Genomic DNA, 24,210 nt, shown 5'->3' on the forward strand with positions numbered 1-24,210 from the left:
AATGTTAGTATTGGAAAAACGTGGTTATAAGATAGAGCATACATTAGAGCATACATTAACCATTTCCATGTAAAAACAATTGGCTCTTTGTCCTACTCTAGCAGTTTTATGAGTGGTGTTTATTATTGCTGTTAATTTTGTATCATGTGTGGATGATGGTTATTCTTATATTAAGCAATTAAGAAAATACTTTTATGTTCTGTCAGCCATATAGGATTTGAGGTATCCATCACTGAAAATAAGAGTGATTCTGATCTTATCGTTAGAGGACTTAATAGAGGGCTTAAATGGAATATTATTTGGACCTGTGTGACCAAATGAGAATATCTCCATTTTGCCAAATCGCCCTGTCTTGCCTAGTGCATCATTCAAGCAGTAATGTAGACTGAGAATTGGAGTGTTGTGAAATTTAATGTTTACAATGCTATTCTCAAATAATGTTAAGTGGTTATCCAAGAAGGGTTAAGTCAAGGACAACTGGACTTGGTTGTAGATACTTGAAGATGTTTCACCTCTCATCCAAGAGGCTTCATCAGTTCTGACTGACTGGTGGGGAGTCCCAAGTATTTAACCTCTGTGGGGTCATTGTCAAGGCATTTCACTTGACTGTTAGCTCTCCTGGTTGATTGTAACGACAGTCTTTGAAGTCACATGTGACCAGGTGTGAATGGTTGTTAAATCTTCTGGGAAGGGATGAAAGAACAGTATTGTAGGTTGGTAATAAGTGGTGTTGTAGACCTCCTCTTCTGTTGAAAGATGGTTTTTCTCCTTTAGCGTAGATGGTTTCATTCACCCCTCTTTCAAACCACCTGTCTTCCCTATCCAAAATACATGCATTGTTGTCCTCAAAGGAATGTCCCTTGTCCTTCAGGTGTAAGTACACCACTGAGTCTTGACCTGAGGAGCTGGCCTTCCTGTGTTGAGCCCTGTGTTTGTTTAAAGGTTGTTTCGCTTCTCCAATGTATAAGTCTGTGCATTCCTCGCTGCATTGGACTGCATATACTAGATTGCTTTTCTTGTGTTTGGGTGTGTGGTCTTTCGGACGGACAATTTCTGCCATAGTGTGTTGGTGGGTTTGAAAAACACAGGGATGTGGAGCTTGTTGAAGATCCTCCCAAGTTTCTCAGATACTCCAGACACATATGGGATGACGATGTTGTTTTGTTTATTCTTCTTTTCTCCACTACCCGCAGTGTTGTTCTTCCTGGATCTTGTGGCTGTTTTCACAAAGGTCCAGTTGGGGTATCCACAAGCTTTAAGTGCATCCTTCAGGTGTTTGTGCTCCTTCTCTTGGGCCTTGGTAATTGTTGGTACATTAAAAGCTAGGTGGTGCAAGGTTCTGATAATTCTTAGCTTATGTTCAAGTGGGTGGTGAGAGTCGAAGAGTAAGTATTGGTCTGTATGTGTGGGTTTCCTGTATATCTCAATGTGGAGGCGCCTGTCTTCTTCAATGTGCACGGCACAGTCCAAGAACGCCAAGCTGTTGTTCTTGACGTCCTCTTGTGTGAACTTAATGGTATTGTCCACAGAGTTGATGTGTTCTGTGAAAGCTTGCACTTCCTGGGTTTTAATCTTGACCCATGTGTCATCCACATATCTGAACCGGTGGCTTGGTGCTGTTCCTCTAAAGGAGCTCAGGGGTCTGCTTTCTACTTCTTCCTTGTAGAGGATGGCCACAATGGGAGATGCCGGTGAGCCCATGGCACAGCCATGCTTTTGTCTGTAAAACCCTCTGTTGTACTGTAAATAGGTGGTATTCAGACAAAGGTCCAGCAGTTCGCATATCTGGTCTTGGCTGGGGTTGGTTCTATTATTAAGGGTGTTGTCCTGTAGCAGTCGTTGCTTTAGGGTTTTCACTGCCTCCGTAATAAGGATGCATGTGAACAGTGAGGTTACACCATAGGACACCATGGTTTGATCTGGGTCCAGTTTCAATCCTCAAACCTTGTTCACAAAGTCCTTGGAGTTTTGAATGTGGTGAGGAGTGTTACCAACCAAAGGAGCTAAGACGGTAGCAACGTTTGGCAATGTTGCAGGTAACTGAGTTAACGCTGCTGATGATGGACCTGAGAGGAGCTCCTTCCTTGTGAATCTTGGGGAGTCCATACATGTATGGGATGGCTTCTCCAGGATATAGGTGATGATATTGCTCACAGCTGATGTTTCCTCCTTCTGTAGCTGTTGCAGACATTCTAAAGACTCCTTCTTGTATCCACTGGTGGGATCTCGCCTCAGTGTTTCACACATATTAGTGTCACTGAGTAGTGTGGCAACCCTGGCGTGATGCCAAGTTGTGTTAAAGACTACCGTGTTAAGGACTACCGATGGACTGAATGACTGAAGGACTAGCAATGCGTGGTAGGATAGAAACCTGGATTTTAAAATTTACAGACACATAATAAATTGGTAACCATCAGTTACACATGATTTAAATCAGGACAGTGCATGTCTACCCTTGCCAAAGAGGTTTTCCAGCCTGTTTAGCAGGTGTATTTATCACGATCTATAGAATCAAAAGCTGCAATTAAATCTGATAACACTAACAAAGATATGCAACTGCAATCTGAGACAAGGAGTAAATCATTCAAGACCTTGACAAGAGCAGTTTCTATGCTGTCTAAAGTTGAACTGAAAAAATTAGTAAATGTTGTTCTGCTGTAAGAGTGATCAAAGCTGACTGACCCCAGCCTTGTCTAAGATTTTAGACACAAAGGAAGATTCTAGACATGCAGCTGGACAGAACATTTGGATCAAAATCTGGTTTGTTAATAGATGGTTTAGTAACAGCCACTTTAAGCACTCTGGATACATGTCTAAGGCTTAGCGATGAATTAGCGTTCGGAGTGAATCTGAACAGAATTAAATGAAGAAACATTGCAACCTTACAATATAGATTTGGTCTTCATATAACATTCTGTTTATGACTGGGTTTCACTGGGTCTGGCTGTTATTGTTAACTATGTTTTGTGTGTGTGTGTGTGTGTGTGTGTGTGCCCACAGGATCAAAACAGATGCATTCTCTGTGCCCCAGCACCTAATCAAGTCTCCTTTTAAAAATGGAGAACACTAAACTGATTCATTCTGTGGACAGTGAGGAGGGGGACATTGTCTCTAAAAAAAGTCAGTCTGAACAGTATGAGAAGGCGAGTACTGCCCATGAGAGAAACTGTGATGGGAAGTGTGAGGAGGAGGATCCTGTTGACTACAGGACACAGAGACAAGAATCTCCAATGCCCAGTTGTGTATCTGAGAGGAGTAACAGCTCCATGATTAATCCACCATTCTTCAGCAGTGAACCAGTCCCTTCTGATCCACAGTGAGTGATTCTATTAGCTCTGTCTGTAAAATGTTTATATTCACACTGATAGTGTAAGTGTGTGTGTGCCCAGTCAAAGACAAATTGTTCATATTGGAGTGATGTACAATCAACTCCAGAAATATTGGCACCCCTCAAGAAAGTTCAAGAAAGTGAGCAAAAACATTAATATAACATAGATAACATGTATAATGATTCTAATTTTCTTCAAGTGTCTGGAGAAACTGATAACTATGCATTTAATAAAAATCATTCCTGCAAAAGTGTTGTTTTATTTTCGGAATAGTTTTCTTTAGTCAGACACATATGTGGCAAAATTATTGGCACCCTCGAAGTATACTATAAATAAAACCAAAGAAATTTGCGTCTTTAGGGGGAAATATGTTCCTTGATATTGCTTTTAGTGTCTAGGAACTTCACTGTTGTCTATGACCGTTTACTTTTTCACAGGGGTGTAAATATGAGGTAACACACAGGTAAAATCCTTTTGTCATCCACCAACATGAGTAAAACCAAAGAGCTCTCAACTCAAATGAGAAAAAAGCTGTTTAACTGCATAGGGGAATGGCTTCAAAAACATATGAATTCAGTTTAAATTAACAGTAAGCACAGTTAGGGCCATAGTAAAAACAGTTTGAAAAGCATGGAACTGTTGAATATTTGTCAGGAAGGCAACACATCTGCATATTGGCCCCATGCACAGTGAGGAGGATGCCGAGTGAGGCAAAGAGGAGGCCAAAGATTGCGGTTTCACAACAGCAAAATTTAGTTGAATCTTGGGGTTTCACCAGTTGAAAATCAACAGTAAGATGCCACCTTCGTGACCAGAAGCTTTTTGGACGAGTTCCACAAAAGATGCCCTTAATGAGAACAAGACGAGAATCCCAGCATCTGAACTTTGCCAAGCAACATTGGAGTTACAAGTGGAATCATGTGTTGTGGTCAGATGAGACAAAAAATGAGCTTTTTGGCCACACACACCATTGTCATGTTTGGTGAAAAAAGGGGACTGCATTCAAAGAACAGCACCTCACACCCACAGTGAAATATGGTGGTGGCTCTTTGATGCTTTGGGCCTGTTTTGCTGCCAGTGGTCCAGGAGCTCTTGTTAAGGTCAGTGGCATAATGAATTCCATTCAATAACAGAACATTTTAGCCCAAAATCTTGTTTCTTCTGCCAGAAGGCTGAAACTGGGCCGTGGTTGGGTCTTCCAACAAGAAAATAACGTGAAGCACACATCAAAATCGACAAAGAAGTGGTTGCAGCAATACAAAAAGCAAGGTTTTGCAATGGCCCTCTAAGTCTCCAGCCCTGAACCCAATTGAAAATCTGTGGTCTCAGTTGAAGAGGGCAGTTCACAAGAGAAAATGCAAGAATCTCGATGAGTTGGAAATGTTCTGCATGGAAGAGTGGTCCAAGATCCCTCCACAAGTGCTCTCCAACCTTGTTAAACACTACAGAAAGAGGCTGAGTACTGTCATTCTTGCCAGGGGATGCTCCACCAAATACTAAAAATTGGGGTGTCGATATTTTTGGAATCTGCATTTTCACAAAAATTTGTGTTACTAAAGGGAAACTTTATGTTGTTCCACAAATCTGTTTGAAAATAAAAGCATGAAGCATTTGTTTAAGCCCAAAATATCACTCATTGCACATGTGGTTCTTTTTAGCTCATTTTCACGAAAGCTGCCAATAATTCTACAGTTGACTGTAGTGTAGGTATATCAAATCATGTATTTTGAATGAAACGTGCTGAACTTAAATATAACCAGAATATTATGTATATGTAGTCATGATGTGGCAAGTCCACATTTCTTAATGTTTTTTAAATCATTAACCGTGTAACAGTATAATTTCACTTGCCAGGCTGTTACAGTCTTCTGACATGATATCACATTCTGAAGACGCCATTATTATGCGATCTTTGATACTGGCTGTAATCATTTCAGATATGTAAATTGTTGTGCCTCTGGAAAGTAAAGGTTAGCACAGACTGCTTTTTAGGGCTTGTTGCTAGCAGCCAGCTCTGTTGGGCAAATATGGTGAAACAGTGGTGAGACTGAATATTTATGGTTAACTGAACTTTTGAATTTGCCTTTTTGTTTAAAAAAGAAAATCGGTTATTGGTTAGTAATTTTTAGTAAGCCTTCCAACCATTTAAATGTTCATTATGTAGCAGGTCCTTTTCAAACAACAGGAAATTTCATACTGATTCAGTAGTTTAACTGTAAACTGTAAAGGGTTATCAGGACAGTTTTAACAGATGATTCTTTATTTTTCACTCTGCCACACAGGCCATTTTGTGTGACACGCGCTGTATATCATGCATCTACTTAACTGGTTAATTTTCCCAGACCTTCATCTAAGAGACCAAGATCTCAAATAACCAGATCAGAGTCTATGAAGAGGGATCACTCCATCAAATTGAGGCCACATTGCAAAAAATCAGACCTGTATCCAATTTAGGACCACATATGAAAGTGGCCCAAATCGGAATTGAAAAGATCAGATTCAATGTGATTTATGCTGTTCACACTGCTATGAAAAAAAAAAAAGATCTGAGTCACATATGAGCAAAAATCGCATGTGGGCCACTTTTGCATGCAGTGTGAACTTAGCCTTAGAGTTTCTCATAGTCATCAGAGTCAGAATCTTTTGCATTGGAGGTTTTTCAACAGTTCCTCAGGTCAGTTGGGTGTGTTTTGTAGTCACGAGATCTTTTGCATTATCCAACATTATCAGCATAGTCTGTGAACTTTCAGAGTATGAAGGAACCACTGTGTTGGAAACTTGTCAACATTACTTCAGGTCAGTTGGAGTTTTAGGTCTTTCAGAATCAGCCACAATACTGCTGTCACTGGTAGTTAGGGGAGACCAAGTGAGGGTTGTAACGCTTTATGGTATTTTTCCAATAAATAAAAAAACATTTGCACTGGAATAGCCAATTTGCTATATTATAAACTTCAGTGTGTCAACTACTGAAACAGTGCATTTAAGTGGTTTTATGAAATATGTACAGGTTGCAATATTGATTTAAATACAGTCACTCCACTGTTACAACTGCCCCAGCATACATGCCGGGGACAGCTGTAACATGTCCGAAATATACATAATTAAATAATCTTTTTCATTTTGAACACATGACTGATTACCATTCACGTTATTGTGGCCATTTCTTTTATTGCCTTGAAGGGACACCCCCAAATGTTGTAGCACTGTGGCTAAAATGCCTAAACACTGAATGTGTCAATGTATCACTATGTTGTGATTTCCATAATGAACTCATGTTCCCTTTAAGAAAAGTTTAAGTTAAGTTTAATCCCTTTATTAATGCACACAATGGTGAAATTTGACCACTGCAATTTGACCCATTCAAGGGAGTGATGAACACACACACACGCACACTAACAGCGGTGAGCAAGTAAGTACACACACTAAGGCCCATGAGCACACACACACACCTGGAGCATTGGGCAGCCACAGCTGCAGCGCCCAGGAAGCAATTGGGGGTCAGGTGCCATGCTCAAAGGCACTACGTACCAAATGATATATATCTATATAAATGATGACAGACCCAAATGATAAATGATAAAGTGTGTCACCAGACATCCTTTGGTTTGTTGTTATCCAAATTTTATATGACGTTGATGATCTATGTTTTTGAAATATAAGGCGTTACAACCGTCCCAGTTTGTGAACCAGCCTGACCAATAGTTTGACACATGTCAGTCATTTCTATTCTTAGCTTAGAAAACAATTATTCTAATAATACTTGTTTGGATTCCTAGACATTTGATCTAAGGACAGTATCCAAAAAATACATCTAACAGAAAAGTGAAATTTTTGATAGAATTCTGTGATAGGGTGCTTAAGGTACTGTGATACAAGTACAACAATAACCATGATGTAATTAGCCTCTGGCTGCTATAACTTGCATACAGTATTAGCACCCACTTTCTCTTCTGGCACAGCAGAGGTCAAAGAGGCAGCATGTTTATTGTGTCTTAGACAATGAGAATAAACTGCTACACTTTTTACGACTGCTTTTGACCCAGTTACATTTTATAAATAGAAATACTGACCTGATCACCAGTAAATGGAAATGCTATTTATTGCTTGAGGCAGATCTAAGCTTTAATCTTGTACAGGTAGAAGATTAGAGATCAGATTCTGAAGTATAGTTTAGAATCTAGTTTTGACATTTATCTTCCCAACGCTGTGACAATGTTCATTTTCTGACGTATTATCCTGTACTAGTTGAAAAATTGAATCTGTTTCACATAATATTTTGTCTCAGTGCAAATTTTACCTCAGAATAAAAGAATGGTAATCCTCTCTTTCTCTCTCTCTCTCTCTCTCTCTCTCTCTCTCTCTCTCTCTCTCTCTCTCTCTCTCGCTATCTCTCTCTCTCTCCCCCTCTATATATTTCTCCCTGCAGTGGGCTCTTATGTCGAACTCAGCATCAGTTCAGGTGTTGGCCAAACGTACATCCCAACATGTCTTTGTCTGGGTCATATGATGGCCTATTGAGTATCACCGAGGATCATAAAATCACCTTAAAAAACAAGTATGAGTATTTATTTGAGAGTGTTGCAGTGAAAGACAATCAAACTCTCCTCAGTAGCATTTCCACAGAGCTCTACATCACAGAGGGAGAGGGTCAAGGAGTGAATGAGAAATATGAGGTTATGCAGATGGAAATAGCCCCCAGCACACAAATTTCTCAAGACAAACTAATCAACTGCAATGACATCTTCAAACTCTTGCCAACCAATGGACCTGAAGAAGATGACCATCCTACCTCTAAGGATATCAAAAGAAAAGAAGAGAAAGGAATCAAAACTGTGCTCACCAAAGGCATCGCTGGCATTGGAAAAACAGTCTCTGTGCAGAAATTCATTCTGGACTGGGCAGAAGGAAGGGCCAATCAGGACATTAATTTCATGTTCATTCTTCCTTTCCGAGAACTAAACTTGATTAAAGATGACCAGTTCAGTCTTCATGGACTCCTGCAGGAGTTTCACCCAAACCTGAAAAAAATGCATTCAAAGAAATATGACGATTGTAAAATACTGTTCATCTTTGATGGTTTAGATGAGAGCCGACTTCACTTGGATTTTTCTGAGGTGCTGTTTAATGTGACCAAAACATCATCAGTGAACATACTGATATCAAACCTCATTAAAGGAAATCTCCTTCCCTCAGCACGCATCTGGATTACCTCAAGACCGGCAGCAACCAGTCAGATCCCTTCTCAGTTCATCAGTCGCATGACAGAAATCCAAGGATTCAGTGATCCACAGAAAGATGAATACTTCAGAAAAAAAATCAGAGATGAGAGTCAAGCCAACAGAATCATCTCACACATCAAAACATCAGTGAGTCTCCACATCATGTGTCGCATACCAGTGTTCTGCAGGATTTCAGCCACTGTGCTTCAGGAAATGCTGCGCCAAGACAATGGGAACAAGATCCCTAAAACTCTGACGGAGATGTACACACACTTCCTACTCATTCAGACAAAAAGAAATAAGCTGAAATATAAGGAAATGGTTGAGACACACTCAAAGAATCTTCTGGAATTAAACAAGGATGTGTTTCTGAAACTTGCTAAGTTGGCTTTCAATCAGTTATTGAGGGGCAATGTCATATTTTATGATGAAGATCTTAGAGAATGTGGCATTGATGTTAGTGAGGCCACAGTGTACTCTGGAATTTGCACAGAGATCTTTAAGGAGGAAGCTGTGCTTCATCAGAAGAAAGTGTACTGCTTTGTGCACCTAAGTCTTCAAGAGTTCTTTGCTGCTCTCTATGTGTTTTGCTGTTATGCAAACAAGAACATGGAGGTACTGGAGAATTTTTTGCAGAGAAAGACCAGGGCATTTTCCAAAAAAATCATGGAGAAACTCGTCAGGGAGACCAGAATGAAGCCAGAGAATGTTCCATTAGATGAATTGTTGGAGGGAGCTGTGGATAAATCTTTAGAGAGTAAGAATGGGCATCTAGATCTCTTTGTTCGCTTCCTTCATGGCATCTCACTGGAGTCCAACCAGAAACTCTTACAAGGCCTGCTGAAACACACCCAAAGTACTCAAGAGAGTATCAACAAAATAAGCTGTTACATCAAAAAGTTGAATAAAGATGATGTACCACCTGAAAGATGGATTAATCTACTGCACTGTTTGACTGAAATGAATGAGTGTTCTCTTCATGAAGAAATCAAAGCTTTTGTCGAAACTCACAATTACAGTACTAAACTTTCACTTGCGCACTGCACAGCACTGGCCTATTTCTTTCTGATGTCAGAGGAGGTGCTGGATGAGTTGGACCTAAAGAAATACAACACGATAGATGAGGGTCGTAGGAGACTGCTCCCAGCTGTGAGGTGCTGTAGAAGGGCTCTGTGAGTTTTCAGTTTCAAACTTTCACATAGTAGTGCATGTATAGCAAATATATACAAACAATGATTTATATGAAAGTAGTCCATTTGTAGACCCAACAACCAACAGAGATATACTACACAATTTTATCTATGTACACGTTAGCAATGTAGAAACAAATGTAAACACAGTCTTTAATACTGAATGAATCTTGTAGTGTCGTATATACTCCATGACACCTTCTGGGAAGAGCTATATTTGTAGAATGTACTATTGCAGTATTTTATGGGAGATGGTGGTTGAAAGATCAAACTTTCAATAAAATATTTTTTTTCTCCCTCGCTTTCTGTAGACTTACAACCTGTAAACTCAGTGAGAAGTACTGTGAAACTTTGGTCTCAGCACTACAGTCTGCAACCTGTCCTCTGATAGAGCTGGATCTGAGTGACAATGACCTTCAGGATTCAGGAGTTAAGCTACTCTGTGCTGGACTGGAGAGCCCACACTGTAAACTGGAGATACTGAGGTCAGTATTTCTGGATGAAAATTTTATTCAGAATCTTATTCAATTATTTGTGAACATAACTGTGGCAGGGACATGGCAACAGGGTAGCATCAATTTGGCATTACATTACATTACCCATCCCCCAACACTGTGAACCAAGAGTCAAGACTAAACCAGTTCACCTTGGTGGTATGTAGACCAGTGGCACCAGAACAAGTTTCAAAGTGGGGCAAAAACACGAGAACACTCAGACCTGTAGGGGAGTCCGGGGGCATCCTCCCCTGGGAAAATTTTCTTATTTCTGGCAGCTAAATGCACCATTTTCCCACAATTTGAGACAGAAACAGAAAGCCTAAAGGCAGTGATGTTACCACGATGTCATAGTGTATGCTACATCACAACTTCGCAACTTCTAATTTGATGCAATTAGAAGTGTCAAAACACAGACACCAGAACTGGAGCCTTCAAAGCACCAGGGGGACAGAAACATAATGTAGGGTAGCCTACTTTAGATGGAATTACAAAGAAATTGTGCTTTACAGTCAGTTAATCTCTGTTGACCATTCTGATTTCCGAAATTAACAAAACACATTGCACCGCCAGTATACGCTTCGAAGGCGATCACCTTTCTTCTTAAACATTATCATGTACCTTGCAATCTAGACACAGGATTGGCTGGTGGTATGGAGTGACATCATAACCATGAGTTAAACATTAAGCCATGATTTACCAAAGATTAAGTACACATAATTATACTTAATTTACCGGTCTTTGTGCAGCCTTAAGTGTCGTACAAGGTTGTTGCTTCACCATCTGTGATTCTGTTCCCGCATGTTTTACACATTGCCATCTGTTTGCTGTTTACAACAGCGTAGTCTTTTAAACCGAATGCAATAATCCGATGTCTCATTTTCTTACCTGTGCACCACCGCCTCGAAGTCGGGTGACTCGAGTCCACACCTCTGCTTCTCACAACCAAGTTTGTGGGCATTTTTATGATGTATCTTTAGATAAAGTAAGTCTACTACTTAAGGGTACTACTGGTGTAAGACCCGCTATACAGCATTTGTTATAGGTTCACAGTAGTCAGAGCTCCTCAGTCCAACTCCAAAGGGAGAGTCTAAGAGTACATCTTACGCCATCTTACAATGCCATGATTCTAGTTATTACCCAGTTTGCAGATGATATTGATCACTTGTTTCGTTGTTATGCAAATATGCTGGTTTCGGTCATTATGCAACTGTGCTGTTTATAAGGTTGGGGATAGTTGCAATCAGCTGAGACTGACAAAATCACATGGATGAGTGATGAAATGTTTCTCCCACTAAACCTTGTGTCCAGATGAACTGATTCAACTTTCTGGGATATCCTTACCTATATTGTTGAGCATGCATCAAGACATATACATATACATATAGTTTTATGTTTTCAAAAATATTATTGCAGTAACTACCAGAGGAATGTAAAGTGTAACAGTCCATAATAATTTGCACACTCTGTTTGTTACACAGAATTACACTGTGTATGAAAAGTTTAAATTAATTATTTACAGCATTTTAGACTTTTTTCAGTCATCTAAAAAATCATATCACTGCACTTTTGACTCCCCAAATGAGTGTATGTTCTGTATGTCTGTCTATCTATCTGTCTTTCTTTCTCTCTCTCACCAGACTTGTTCTCTGTAATTTCACTGAGAAGTCCTGCTCATCTATAGCTTCAGTTCTCCAGTCAGCAAACTGTCTACTGAGAGAGCTGGACCTGAGTAACAATGACCTTCAGGATTCAGGAGTTACGCTGCTCTGTGAGGGACTGGGGGATCCTCAATGTAAACTGCAGATCCTGAGGTCAGTATTAGTAGGAACTGAAAATACATATTAAAGTGTATACAAGGCATATTGATCATAAAAATTGATGAATTTCCCCAGCATCTTTACAGCTATTATCAGTAGCTGGCCTATGAATTTAGTTATAATAATATGTAAGTTATAATAATTAGGGCTGGGTATTGGCACAGATTTAGTTTCAATCCAAACTAACGATTCGATTTAATCTGATTTTATTCTATTCCGATTTGATATCGATTGGATAGGAATGAGATATGAAATACTATTTAGCAGCTTTCATATTTGGAGAGATGGTTAAAAGACTCTAAAGGGAACACAAATTTACAAATGCAGAGTCACCGGATACAAATTGTGAAAACCACTAATGAAAAGGTCAAAGGCTTGTATACCAAAATGTTTTTATTTGAGAAACACATGGGTATAGTTCCTTAAAAGCAAAACCAACCTGTCTTTTTCAAAGCTCAAGACTTCTGACTGAAAAGAACAGCTGAAAATAAAATGGGCAAGTCTAAAAGTCACATACCATGTTTCACAAGGATTTTGTGCCAAAACATAAATCAGAGTTCATTATCAAACTTAAATACAAATAACAACTTAAATATTAACTTGCATTATGCAAAAGTTTGGCTTTATCTCCGCTGTAACGACAATTCATTGAGTGTTTGGTCATGTGACTAAGCACTGTGCAAGATCAAAAGCCTATAGCATGCCATGCGCAATCCATCACAATAGCCCTGTGCTTTGGCTTAACTCTGCATATTAACACGAATCCAAAATGTCAGAGCAGACATCCCTCGGCCAGTTTTTTAAAAAACCAAGTGATGGTGCAATGAAGTCACGCTGCAAATAAGTGGGAATTTGACAAACTCAGTTTTGGAATTCGGACCGACCAGCCTATTATTTTATTTTAGACCTATTGTTTCTTCGTTTAGCCTATTTTCAAGTTATTTAATTTGATGAGCGTAGAATGCAAAGAGACATACATTTAATGTAGGTTATTGTCTTTATTTAATTAACAATAGCAAGACTATTTGTTTTATTTTATTGTTGCAGCCTATATGTTCAGTTTGCAAAGCTTGCGAAGAGTTGCAAAGAGTTCACTCATGCTGACTACTTTTGATAAAGTACATTTGTTGGATCATAGTGTTTGTGTGTTGTGTTTTATTTTGTTTAAATGTAGGCTATTATATGGCTATTTAAAACATATGTTTGTTAGTTGTTCTATATGGCTGGAATTCTGCAATATTAACAGCCACACTGGCCGTCAAAAACTAGTAATTGCCTTTAATACTATAGTCTGTTTAGTTCTCTGGCTATGTTTAACCATTGAAATGAACCTAGAAAGCCAGAGAAAAAAATGCATATTAGCCTAAAAGATCGTTCCATAAATTTTACAGATCGATATTGAATCAAACAAATTAAAAAAATAAATAAATAAAAGAAAGATCAAATACAAAAACAATATTTTTGCACGCCCTTAACAATTATATGTTTATTTTTAATAAAACATAACATAATTTATTAAAGTCAACGTCTAGGGTAAAGTAGATTCATACTTTTACATTGAATCACAATGATGAAAAGGACCAGGTGATTTAAAAAGGCAAACTGGCCTCTGGATAGTCCATATTTTTTAAATATTGACTTGAAAGCTTATAAAATGTCCAAAAGTGTAGGATTCACAAGGATTCACCTCTCGCTCTCCCTCTCTCTCTCTCTCTCTCTCTCTCTCTCTCTCTTTTCTAGGTTGTCTGGCTGTTTAGTGACAGAGGAGAGTTGTTTTTTACTGGCTTCAGCTCTGTGTTCAAACCCCTCACACTTGAGAGAGCTGGATCTCAGCTACAATCACCCAGGAAACTTAGGAGTAGGGCTGCTCTCTGCTCGACTGGAGGATCCACACTGTCAGCTGAATACACTTAAGTCAGTGCTCTGTGTGTGTGTGTGTGTGTGTGTGTGTGAGAGAGAGAGAGAGAGAGAGAGAGAGAAGGAGAGAGAAAGAGAGAGACAGTTTGTGTCTGTGTGTCTATGTGCATACTTCAGAGACTCATCCACTGTCTGTTCTGTGTTCCTGTAGTGTGGACAATGGAGGACAGTCCAGGATCAAACCAGGACTAAGAAAATGTGAGTGAACAAGCACGCATGCATGCACACACGCACACACACACACACACACACACACACACACACACACACACACACACTCACACACAGTTGATACTGTGAAATATGTTGTCATCTCTCATTTTTCCTCTTCCTTGTAGATGCCTGTGAACTTACACTGGACCCAAACACAGCACACAAGCACCTTTCTCTGTCTGACGGGCACAGAACGGTGACACGGGGAGACATTCAGTCATATCTTGATCATCCAGAGAGATTTGAGAAGGAGCCTCAGGTTGTGTGTAGAGAGAGTCTGACTGGACGCTGTTACTGGGAGGTTTCATTATATCAGGCTGAAGTTGTTAACATAGCAGTGACCTATAAAGGAATAGGGAGGAAAGGAGAGAGTGACAACTGTAGGCTTGGATACAATGAAAAGTCCTGGAGTCTGATCTGCTCTCGCTCAAGTTTCTCTGCCTGTCACAATAAACAGAGCAATTCCATACCTGTCACACCTGGCTGCAAAATAGGAGTGTATCTGGACTGGCTGTCAGGAACTGTATCCTTTTACAGGATCTCCTCTAAGAAACGCCCAGAACACCTACACACATTCTACTGTACATTCACAGAGCCCCTATATGCAGGTTTTAGGCTCTATAGTTTACAGTCCTCAGTGTCTCTGTGTCAGATAAAACACACCCAATAACAGACACACACACAGCTCTGAGATATGTGCTCCCTCTCTCCCCTGATTTTACCTTGGGTGTATATTTATTATCTGTATTATTTTCATTTTTACTTTACTTTTCCTTTTCCTGTTCATTATTGTGTGTATTTCACTTTATCATGAATAGTAAGTTATACTGTTTTTGTGTTAGAAATTCAATTTTTGCTCTCTCTCTCTCTCTCTCTCTCTCTCACATACACACATGCACACACACGCACACGCACACGCACACGCACAAAACAGTTTAAAGATTTACAGATTTACTTGTGTTTATAAGTTTATATTTACTGCTTGAGATTTGTGTATTTGTATTTCATTCCACTCATTTCACTTTATTTTGTGTATTTTATTGTTTTCTTGAAATGTATGTTTTTTTCTGATTCAGTGTTATTCTTCTGTCACAATAAATGTGTTAAAAATTCAGACACACACAGACCCAGACTCACACAGTCCTGGGGTACACACTATACACTTTCTCTCACTCACTCTCTCTTCGTGAGGTAGACAACACACACACACACACACACACACACACACACACACTATTGCAGCTTGTCTTTGGGATGAGTGTAGAGCTGTTTTCCATCCATGGCTCCACAATGATATTTTCTTGGTGAGGTACTTTAATTTAATTTTGATTCGACTTAATTAACCTTCCGGAATGTTCTTGCAAACTTCTTCCCCAAATTATTGGCAGTAGTTACGCAACTCTAGAAATTAATATTTCTCTTTTTATGTTGTTGTTTATACCATACTCACAAATATACATTTCAGAATGTTTGCTGAGGATACACTTTCACTAAAAGAGGTGAGAAGATTGACATTGATGGCATTCATTAGAATCAACTGTAATGTGTATATTTTTAATTTTACCAATAAGTGTATGAATGCTCCCACTTTTTTTTTTTTTTTTTTTGTCGCCGGAAACCCCTGAGAGTGTATGTCTGTATTATCCCACTATCTGAGTGAGTTGAGAAGGGCCGAGTTCACAGAGTGAATCTCTGTATGGCACACATAATATTTAAAATTTAAATTTGAATTTAAATAAATGTACTTGAATGTAACTTAAATTTGTATCACGTACACACACTCCCTCTTTCTGCATGACTTTCTCGTATACGCTTTCTGTAATTCTTTCCACACACTCATAGAGACATTCTTAATTGTAATAAATTGTAATTTTGTTTCAGTGAATACTTTTAAAAAATTGTTTTTGTCAAAATATACAATGTGAAAATTCAAATTCTCTTTCTCACACACACACACTCACACACACACACACACACACAGACACACACTCCTGAAAAATCTTGTTCCAGGAGCCTGTTTTGATAATGCCTGACTATTCCATGAATTCATGAAGGAGACGTTCACCCTCCACATGGACCTCACATTAGCTGACACGGAGAAGTCCATTAAAGAAGTACAGAGCTGTGTGGAACTCTTTTGTCCTCAGTGTCACCATGGTGGACTGTAAATATCCTGTTTCCTGCAAATGATGAACACCACAACCCAAAACACTGTGATAACGTGGAGAGGTTTGTTTCATTCAGTGACAGTATTTACAGCAGCCTACAAGATCCTGCCCTAGTGCAGACCTCTTTGTACAGTGAGAAAAGTGGGTATGATGTGACAGTGTACCTTGCATAAGCTGGTAGATTCCTTAGATCTACTGGGTCATAAGATGAACAAGTCTTTGATGTGTGGTATTTTGGGAGGGCCAGGTTTAAAATGCCCAAAGGCTTCCCTCAGCATACCATCTGGATGATCAACAATTGCTAGGCTAGCTCTAGGTCTGAAGGGGTTAAATCTTTAAATTTCTTTGAAGCAAAGTGATGATTTCTACATTTAAAATGTAAACTACTATAAGACCAAATTAGATAAAGCCTTGTTTTTTTCATTTCAAGACTGAGTAAAACAATCAAAGAGTATCCAATGTGACTATACTCCAACAATATTTGGTTCTGTGCTTGTTGCAGAAACTTATTTAAACTAACCCAAGTAGACATTTTGTGACATGTTTACACTACACTTAAAAATCTATAGTATTTTGTCAGAACTTTCAATAGACACAGAAATTAATGACGCAGTGTTTTACAAATACAGTGATTAACTCATTAGAACATTCTGGATGACAATCCTCTACAACAGGTTGTATGTGAGAATTAGTAGGATAGTCTGTCTTCAAGTTATGAAAATCCTCATCAGACATTTCATGTAGCATCTGTGGGTCAAACAGAGGTCTGGGAGGGTATTCTCTTTGGGGCACAATGACTTCAATGGGTGGGGGGGGAGCTAAACCCTATATCATAATAAAACTATTTAAGTCATCTGGTGTCAGGGTTGTTGTCTACAACTAAAGACTTTTTTAAGTGTCTGAACTGTTGTGTTGATTCGGTACAGTATTGGTTTTGCAGCTGTCCAAGTTTTAGCAAATTTAGATTTACACGAACGACAAAAAAAAGTGCCACTAGAGGGCAGCAGATTGTCATGAGAGCACAAGCCCTGACAGATCGTGCTGGCAGATATTACTTAACCACAGTTAAGAAGAAATGCTATATTTGATTGTAATTTGATTAGTGCAATGTTCTACACAATCACTTAAAAGCAGTTGAATCACTTCAGAACTTCAAGACGTCTTCAAGACTAGCTAAATCATTTTTTATTATTGTTTAGTTTGCTGTCACCACGTAATCAATTTGTGTGTACCTCCTGTATTTCTCTCACTTGCCTGAACTGCACATAGAAACTGGCATAGAAAATTCCTGGCATGTACAAGACCATACAACCGAGGAGCTGATACAACCTGCAATCTCCATGTCTCCGAGACCTACGGGACTTCTCCTCACATCTCCTCAAATACAAATACTTAGAGAATACTTTTTTACCACAGTAATTCCACTATGAGGTATAGAGTGTCAGCAGACATGAATCAGATCTCCCTTCTCATTAATCATTCTGTTATTGTCTTTGCAGTTCATCAGACTAATTGTGCTGGCTGGGGTACTGTTCTTTCTCATGTCCACTCATCTATATCCTCTTGCCTTTAGCATGCAAATACTGATTATCTACAGCATTGGCTTTCTTTGATGATTGTTATGAAGCAACATAGTTAATCCATGTCTGCTTATTTTTCTCTTCAAATCTTCACTCTACTGACTTTACAAACCACTTTTAAAAACCTTTCTGATTTTAGTTATCACTGGTGCATCCATCAGTGTTACTTCTCTATTTGTGGGTAGAAGCATACTATTTAAAATGTTCTCTATCCACTGCTTTAAAAACACCATTCCATCTCACGACCTTCCAGTTCCAGGTCTTGTTGTTCTCCATTACACTATTACCACACAAAAAGCATTTTTTACTCTTAGGCGTACTAGAACTTAGAATGTTTGTGTTTTTAAGGTAAATTTCCATTGAGGGCTTTCGCCGCTACACCCGGGAGTGGAATAGCTGCCTACATTTCATCCCCAGTACATTTAGAGCGTCTCACGAATGCAACATTCAGTTACATCTGCCTTGGTGTGGTTAGAAGAATATGTCATACTTATAAAGGCCAGGAGGTTTTGGATTGGGCCCAAATGACAGTGAAAGGAAGTCTACTGAGTTTGAAAGCATGCTGTATTTCACAGGGTGTCGCAAAGTGACACCAAACGTTTTGTCAAATTCTTTAAAAATTTGAGCACTAAATTACAGCGAAACACGGCACAGGTTGTCTCAGCCATATTCCACATGAAAAGAAACTCTCCCTCCTGTGTTCCACTGGGATCCGTTTGACTTATTTTATTCTGCATACTTACAAAGGAGACACAACTGATTTTAACATGTCATTTCATTCACTCATACGCTGACCATACGAAGTTCCATTTGTAATGTTGTGCACTTTGATACAGGAGTGAAAAGAACCTGCGTTTTTATCTCTTACAGTTAATGAGTTAAAAATAATAATTTTCCTTGCCTTTTAATACAGGAACACTGCCCTATTACAAAAATCAGACTGTCACAACATTGAGGAGTTATGACAAAACATCTTAATGTGACTATTAGTCCGTACATTAACATTAGAATGACATTTTTATGTTTTTCTTTAATGGTACAAATTTAAGAAGCAGTGTCTCAAATGGCAGACTAACGAGTTGTGCCAAAGAGAGACAGGTAGATTATCAGCCATTTGATGCTCAGCTGTTCCTCTCCTCAGTGGGCAGTCACCACTTCACACTTAAAGACCACTCAAACCATTCATGTTTTATGTGAGGCTGAAAAAAACAAACACAGAACAGAAGCATCAGTCAGTTCAGAGAACTCAACAAGTACATACAAAGTGCAAGTTTCATTGAGGAACTGCAAACTGTGTTTTACATGGCCAGTGACATGGGTCGTTGTTAAACATACAGAGACAGAGACTTGAGCGACTATGACCAGTAACATGGGTCACTGGTAACTGTACAGAGACATGAATGACTATGACCATTAACATGTATAACTGTACAAAGACAGAGACACGAATGACTATGACCAGTAATATGGGTAACTGTACAGAGACAGACACATGAATGACTATGACCAGTAACATGTATAACTGTACAAAGACAGAGACACGAATGACTATGACCAGTAATATGGGTAACTGTACAGAGACAGAGACATGAATGACTATGACCAGTAACATGTATAACTGTACAAAGACAGAGACACGAATGACTATGACCAGTAATATGGGTAACTGTACAGAGACAGACACATGAATGACTATGACCAGTAACATGGGTAACTGTACAGAGACAGACACATGAATGACTATGAAGAACGACTAAGCACAAAGTGAGTAAGAGAGTCATCCCATAAAAGTCATTTTTCAACAGTTAAACTGTTTGTGTTTACTGACATATTTAAAACGCTACCTACGTGCAGATCTCACACACTAACATCTGTCTATGTTAATTAGAAAACAAATATAATTATTTTATTGTTACCAATAAGGTGGTCAGCTCTGTAAACTCTTATAAAAATGGCTTTTCTGGGGAGAGAGAACTTGTCACTCAAACTCTACACTAAAAGTGAGAAGCAACTAATACTTTTTTTCAGATGTGTTCATTAGTTACTTCAGCATTAAAAGACAATTTCTTCAGTGTTACCAGAGATGAGTGAATGGCAGTCTTTGTTGTGATTTGTGAGTGTTCAGCTTATACTTCCTCCCTCTGACAAATGTTTCTCACCACACATTTTTGTTTGCGGAAGGTATAGCATCGTTCAACATTACTCTTACCATTTCATGGCAGTCACCTGAATGACAGCAGTAACTCATTTAATGAAAGACTTCTTCATTTCAGAGTGTGACACTTCTGCACATAGCTATTACCTGTCAATGAGTGAATCCCTCATTGTGGTTGCTATGGCGCTGGGCTGGGTCTCACTCAACCGGAACACGCTCTCAATGACTGACAGCTCGGTACTGGTGGTGTCCAACCCGCAGAACGCACACCAGTCATTCACCACCATGCCCGCGGCAATGACCTCACTACCACGGTTAACTGTGCCTGCCTGGAGAGTAGGAGACAGGCCATAGACACTGGTTAAGGAGGATACACTTTGCTATACATTTTATCTTAGCTCACATGAATAGCTCCAACGGAGGGTCAGCACATACCTGTACTCTCAGGCTCTATCCTAAGGTTTTCAAATGTCTGTGGCATGAATGCTGTGGTGCTTAATCTGACTCTTTGTTTTATGGAGACGTTTTCTGTAAGATGTCAACGTTTCCCTTAAAGTTCAAATATAACCCCTGAGCTGTGAGCCAGATCGAACATACATGTATTAATTTTTATGCCAGTTTGCTAATAACAGGGAATAAACACAGATATTTCCTTAAGTCCCCTAATTTTCTTTTTTTAAAGTTAATTTTAAAGGTTCTTCAGTGCCAGCAGTGCATAAAAGAACCCTCAACCCCATATCTATGAAAAATATGTACAGGTTCCAGAATCCTCTGAATATGTGTGTAGTTCACTGTGTGTCTTCAGACATCTGAGCATGTGCAAAGGATTTCAGGAACAAGCCTTGTGCTCTGAGCATGTGCAGAGGAGCTTCTGATGATGTTACTCACCACCAGGGGAACCTGGAGAAGAGAAGAAAGCTCATCCTGGTCTTCTATGGAGGTTTTGGGATGAACGAGTCCTCCCTGGTTACTGAAGGCACAGTAACTGCCAACTAGAACATGGTCAGCTATCGTCTGGCGAAAGACCTCCACTTTCAGACTGTCTGCCAGGATCTCCTCTGTCTCCTGAAACGGATGTGATCAGGGTCAGACGGTTTGTTCAGAGAGCAGTGTGTGGACAATGAAATGTCTAGACACCTTGACTATCCTTATATCTAATTCATTTTCACTGTCTGTGTACAGCAACAACAATACCTGTATTCTCTGTGCTTTAAAGCCTAATGACATCAGACACATTAAAAACTATGATTTATTACTGCCAAAGCATTCACGTTACATAATACGTGTTCTCAAAAAGACTGGTCTGGAAAATTGCCACTCTTGGGAAAAGTTCAGTATTGGCCAGAAGAACTAAATGTAACTGCTGTTGGCTGCAAGCATGAATTTGGAGCGTAAAAAGTGTTCTGATTGGCTTTTAAGTGTTTTATTTCCCTGGAAAAAACACTTTCTCCCAAAAAAACACATCCCAGTGATGGCTAAAATGATTGTTCTCTGTTGAATTTAAACTTGCTGTTGTATAATGAAAAGAACCATCCTACTGGCTTATAAGCAAATGTTATATCACTTTGGTTATTGTCTGTGAAAGGGCCGAGCGACATCCTAATTCCATAAAAAAGATCCCAGTTGGAAATACATTCCTTAACGCACAAGAGATGTAAATGATCGAGGGGAAAAAGTGTCAATTTGACTCCTCTTTACCCTACTGTCGAGTATTCCTCCTATTATCATTCTTTCAGTGCTGGATATTGTAGGGGCCATGATCGCCTTCTTTAGGGTAGTTCACCAAAACACAAAGGGGACACACAGAGGAAAGGTTTTCTCACCCTGTCCAGGTCAGGATGAACCAAAGCCACGTAGTCGTTACAGGCGATGACGTTTCCAAGGGCGGACAGGCGCTCCTCTACTCGCTGTATCCTGACCGAGTCTGGAAGGCAGTTCCGGATGTGCTGCAGCTCCTGGTCTGTGGTGGTGTTTGGCACCAGGAGACCATGACGATTCCCTGAGGATCACACACACGTTACACAACTCAACGGTAATGTTCACCTCACTTACTTTCAACAAAGAAAAAGGAGACATTTCGTTTACTGAGACTCTCTTTTTGTTTTGCTCTGACTTTTTTCTTTCCGAATTTAAATTACAACATCAGATAACCAAATACGGGTACGACATCCTTGTTACACTCAACATGGCAGTTCCTAGTATTTAAAAAAAAAAGATATGGCAGAACAAAACTGAAAAAAAAAAAAAATCTTGAAAACATAATAATAATAAGATTAATCTGCATTTGGCAGGTTGGTAAATTCAGCATGAGATTTCCCCAGAGTTTACCACTATCTCTGTAACCATGACTACCAGTACTGTCATGAGACATCTGGTTATACAACAGGGAAAAAAAAACCAAACAAAAACACACAGAGCTCATATGCTTTTATTTCCCTGCACAAAGAGATTACTCTGTATTCTTTTCTAATGTTTATTAAGCTAAAATGACTAACACTTTAATGGAACATTTGCTTCATTTTATCTTGATCAGTTGTTGGTTTCATGGATGCGTTCTAATTAATGTTGTAATAAAAAGCATATGGTAACACTTAACTACACATTGCCTTTAATGTCAAACTAACTGTTTGACATTAAAGGCACTGAATAATGAGAGTAAATTAGTACTGCAAGACAAGTTTCAAGAGATGAGTTTACAACTAACCCAAAATCCAGGTACTACTCAGAGTAAAGACATGTCATTATTGTCTTTATTCAACACATAAGTAAGGGAAACTGTCTACTTGTCAGACATGCTGTTTTCATATACACTTGACACCCACCATTCTTTCTCAGAGTAAATGACACTCTGAGATGATTTTTGGGGCTACTGGCCTCTTCCTATATTCAATACATTTACACTGACAGTGACCATGACTGAGTTCTGATGGGGAAGGGGAGGGTGAAAGAAAGGTGACTTTTGAAGCGACTCTTTTGAGCCCGACCATACTTACCAACGCACATTCGACCAATTATTCGACATCCTGCTATAGAGGCATGGACCACGGGAATCGATTCTGACAGCTCACCCTCAAAGACACTGCAGGCAAAGGATGTAAATGTTATCAAATGAGGTTTTGCATATTTGCCACAATTGATAGAGAGAGAGAGAGGCGAGAGAGAGAAATTTAAAAGCTTTTTTTGTTAAGAGCACTGTTAAGAATATAGGATCAAATGTAACATGGAAAATACTGTGTTACATCTCACAAATCTAAAAGTGAATGGTGATCACTTAGTAAAGAGGGGTACTGGACAACTAAACAGAATTACTTACGGGCTTTCGAATTGAGTTGATACTGTAGATGGATATTTATAAACGTAAAGTATTTGAGCATGTTCGCAATGTCGAATTATGTCAAAACTCACTGCGGGTTAGGGTTAACCCTCCCCCGCCAAAAAAAACTAAAAAAAAAAAAACGTATTTGGAAACTAAAGCAAAGACAGATGGGCGTGAGGACATACCTGTAAAAGTTTTCTGAGCCGCCGATTGCAACGAGGCAGTATGTATTGGTGAGCTTGGCGAAGCAACCTATTTCATTATTGTTTTCAAAAGATGCTCTGACTGCCATTTTTTCACCGTTAAAAAGAAGTCAGCGTCGTCCAATAACTGTAAATGCAAGTGAAAGAAGCGTCTCAGAATCTTAACATGTTTCGAGAATTTTGCATGTACAACCACAAAAGCAACTGTGAAGACAGAGGTATAGATATTACGACTTCAGCATTAAAAAGCGAAACTGAAAGCACTGGAGAATAACTCATGATATTATCATATTCATTTTACAATCAATAAAAAGAACATTTATGCCAAAACATTAAAAAAAAAGCCCATATATTTTGCCTACAAAGGTGCGTCGTGGCTAGCAACCGGCTATCAGACCACATTAACCAAAAGTTGTCTGAAGTTCTGAAACGATAGCAGAGGCTCCTATGTTGATGAAGTGATATCTTCACTAACTTTTACCATAAAACAATAACAATAATTATTTAACACAATGTGGACAAACAGACGATAATTAAGAGATTTACCAAATTCAGCACCGCGGCCTCCGGAGGAACGTGGAAACTCGTAACCCACGTGTTCACTTC

The 24,210-nt window shown here is 39.1% G+C and overlaps 2 protein-coding genes and 1 pseudogene across 2 annotated transcripts; 1 reads left to right on the forward strand and 2 right to left on the reverse strand.

Moving 5' to 3' along the window:
- Positions 1–598: 598 nt before the first annotated feature.
- On the reverse strand, positions 599–2,811 carry LOC115816101 (uncharacterized; annotated as a pseudogene).
- Positions 2,812–7,813: 5,002 nt separating this feature from the next.
- On the forward strand, positions 7,814–14,834 carry LOC115816102 (NACHT, LRR and PYD domains-containing protein 3-like; the record flags this gene model as incomplete). Its single annotated transcript, XM_030779070.1, has 6 exons — positions 7,814–9,720; positions 10,050–10,223; positions 11,873–12,046; positions 13,793–13,966; positions 14,121–14,167; positions 14,308–14,834. Coding segments are annotated over exons 1-6 (3,003 nt in total), but the record flags the coding sequence as incomplete, so codon positions are not given.
- A 3,813-nt stretch (positions 14,835–18,647) lies between these two features.
- On the reverse strand, positions 18,648–24,210 carry eif6 (eukaryotic translation initiation factor 6). The gene is made up of 7 exons (XM_030779874.1): positions 24,151–24,210; positions 23,587–23,731; positions 23,079–23,164; positions 21,909–22,084; positions 20,974–21,150; positions 20,233–20,414; positions 18,648–19,129 (listed from the first exon to the last, which is right to left on the reverse strand). The coding sequence occupies exons 2-7, from the start codon at positions 23,691–23,693 to the stop codon at positions 19,120–19,122; spliced, it is 738 nt and encodes a 245-aa protein (XP_030635734.1). The 5' UTR covers positions 23,694–23,731; positions 24,151–24,210; the 3' UTR covers positions 18,648–19,119.

The sequence above is a fragment of the Chanos chanos genome, chromosome 7 (assembly GCF_902362185.1).
Source record: "Chanos chanos chromosome 7, fChaCha1.1, whole genome shotgun sequence".
NCBI classification, from domain to species: Eukaryota; Metazoa; Chordata; class Actinopteri; order Gonorynchiformes; family Chanidae; genus Chanos; species Chanos chanos.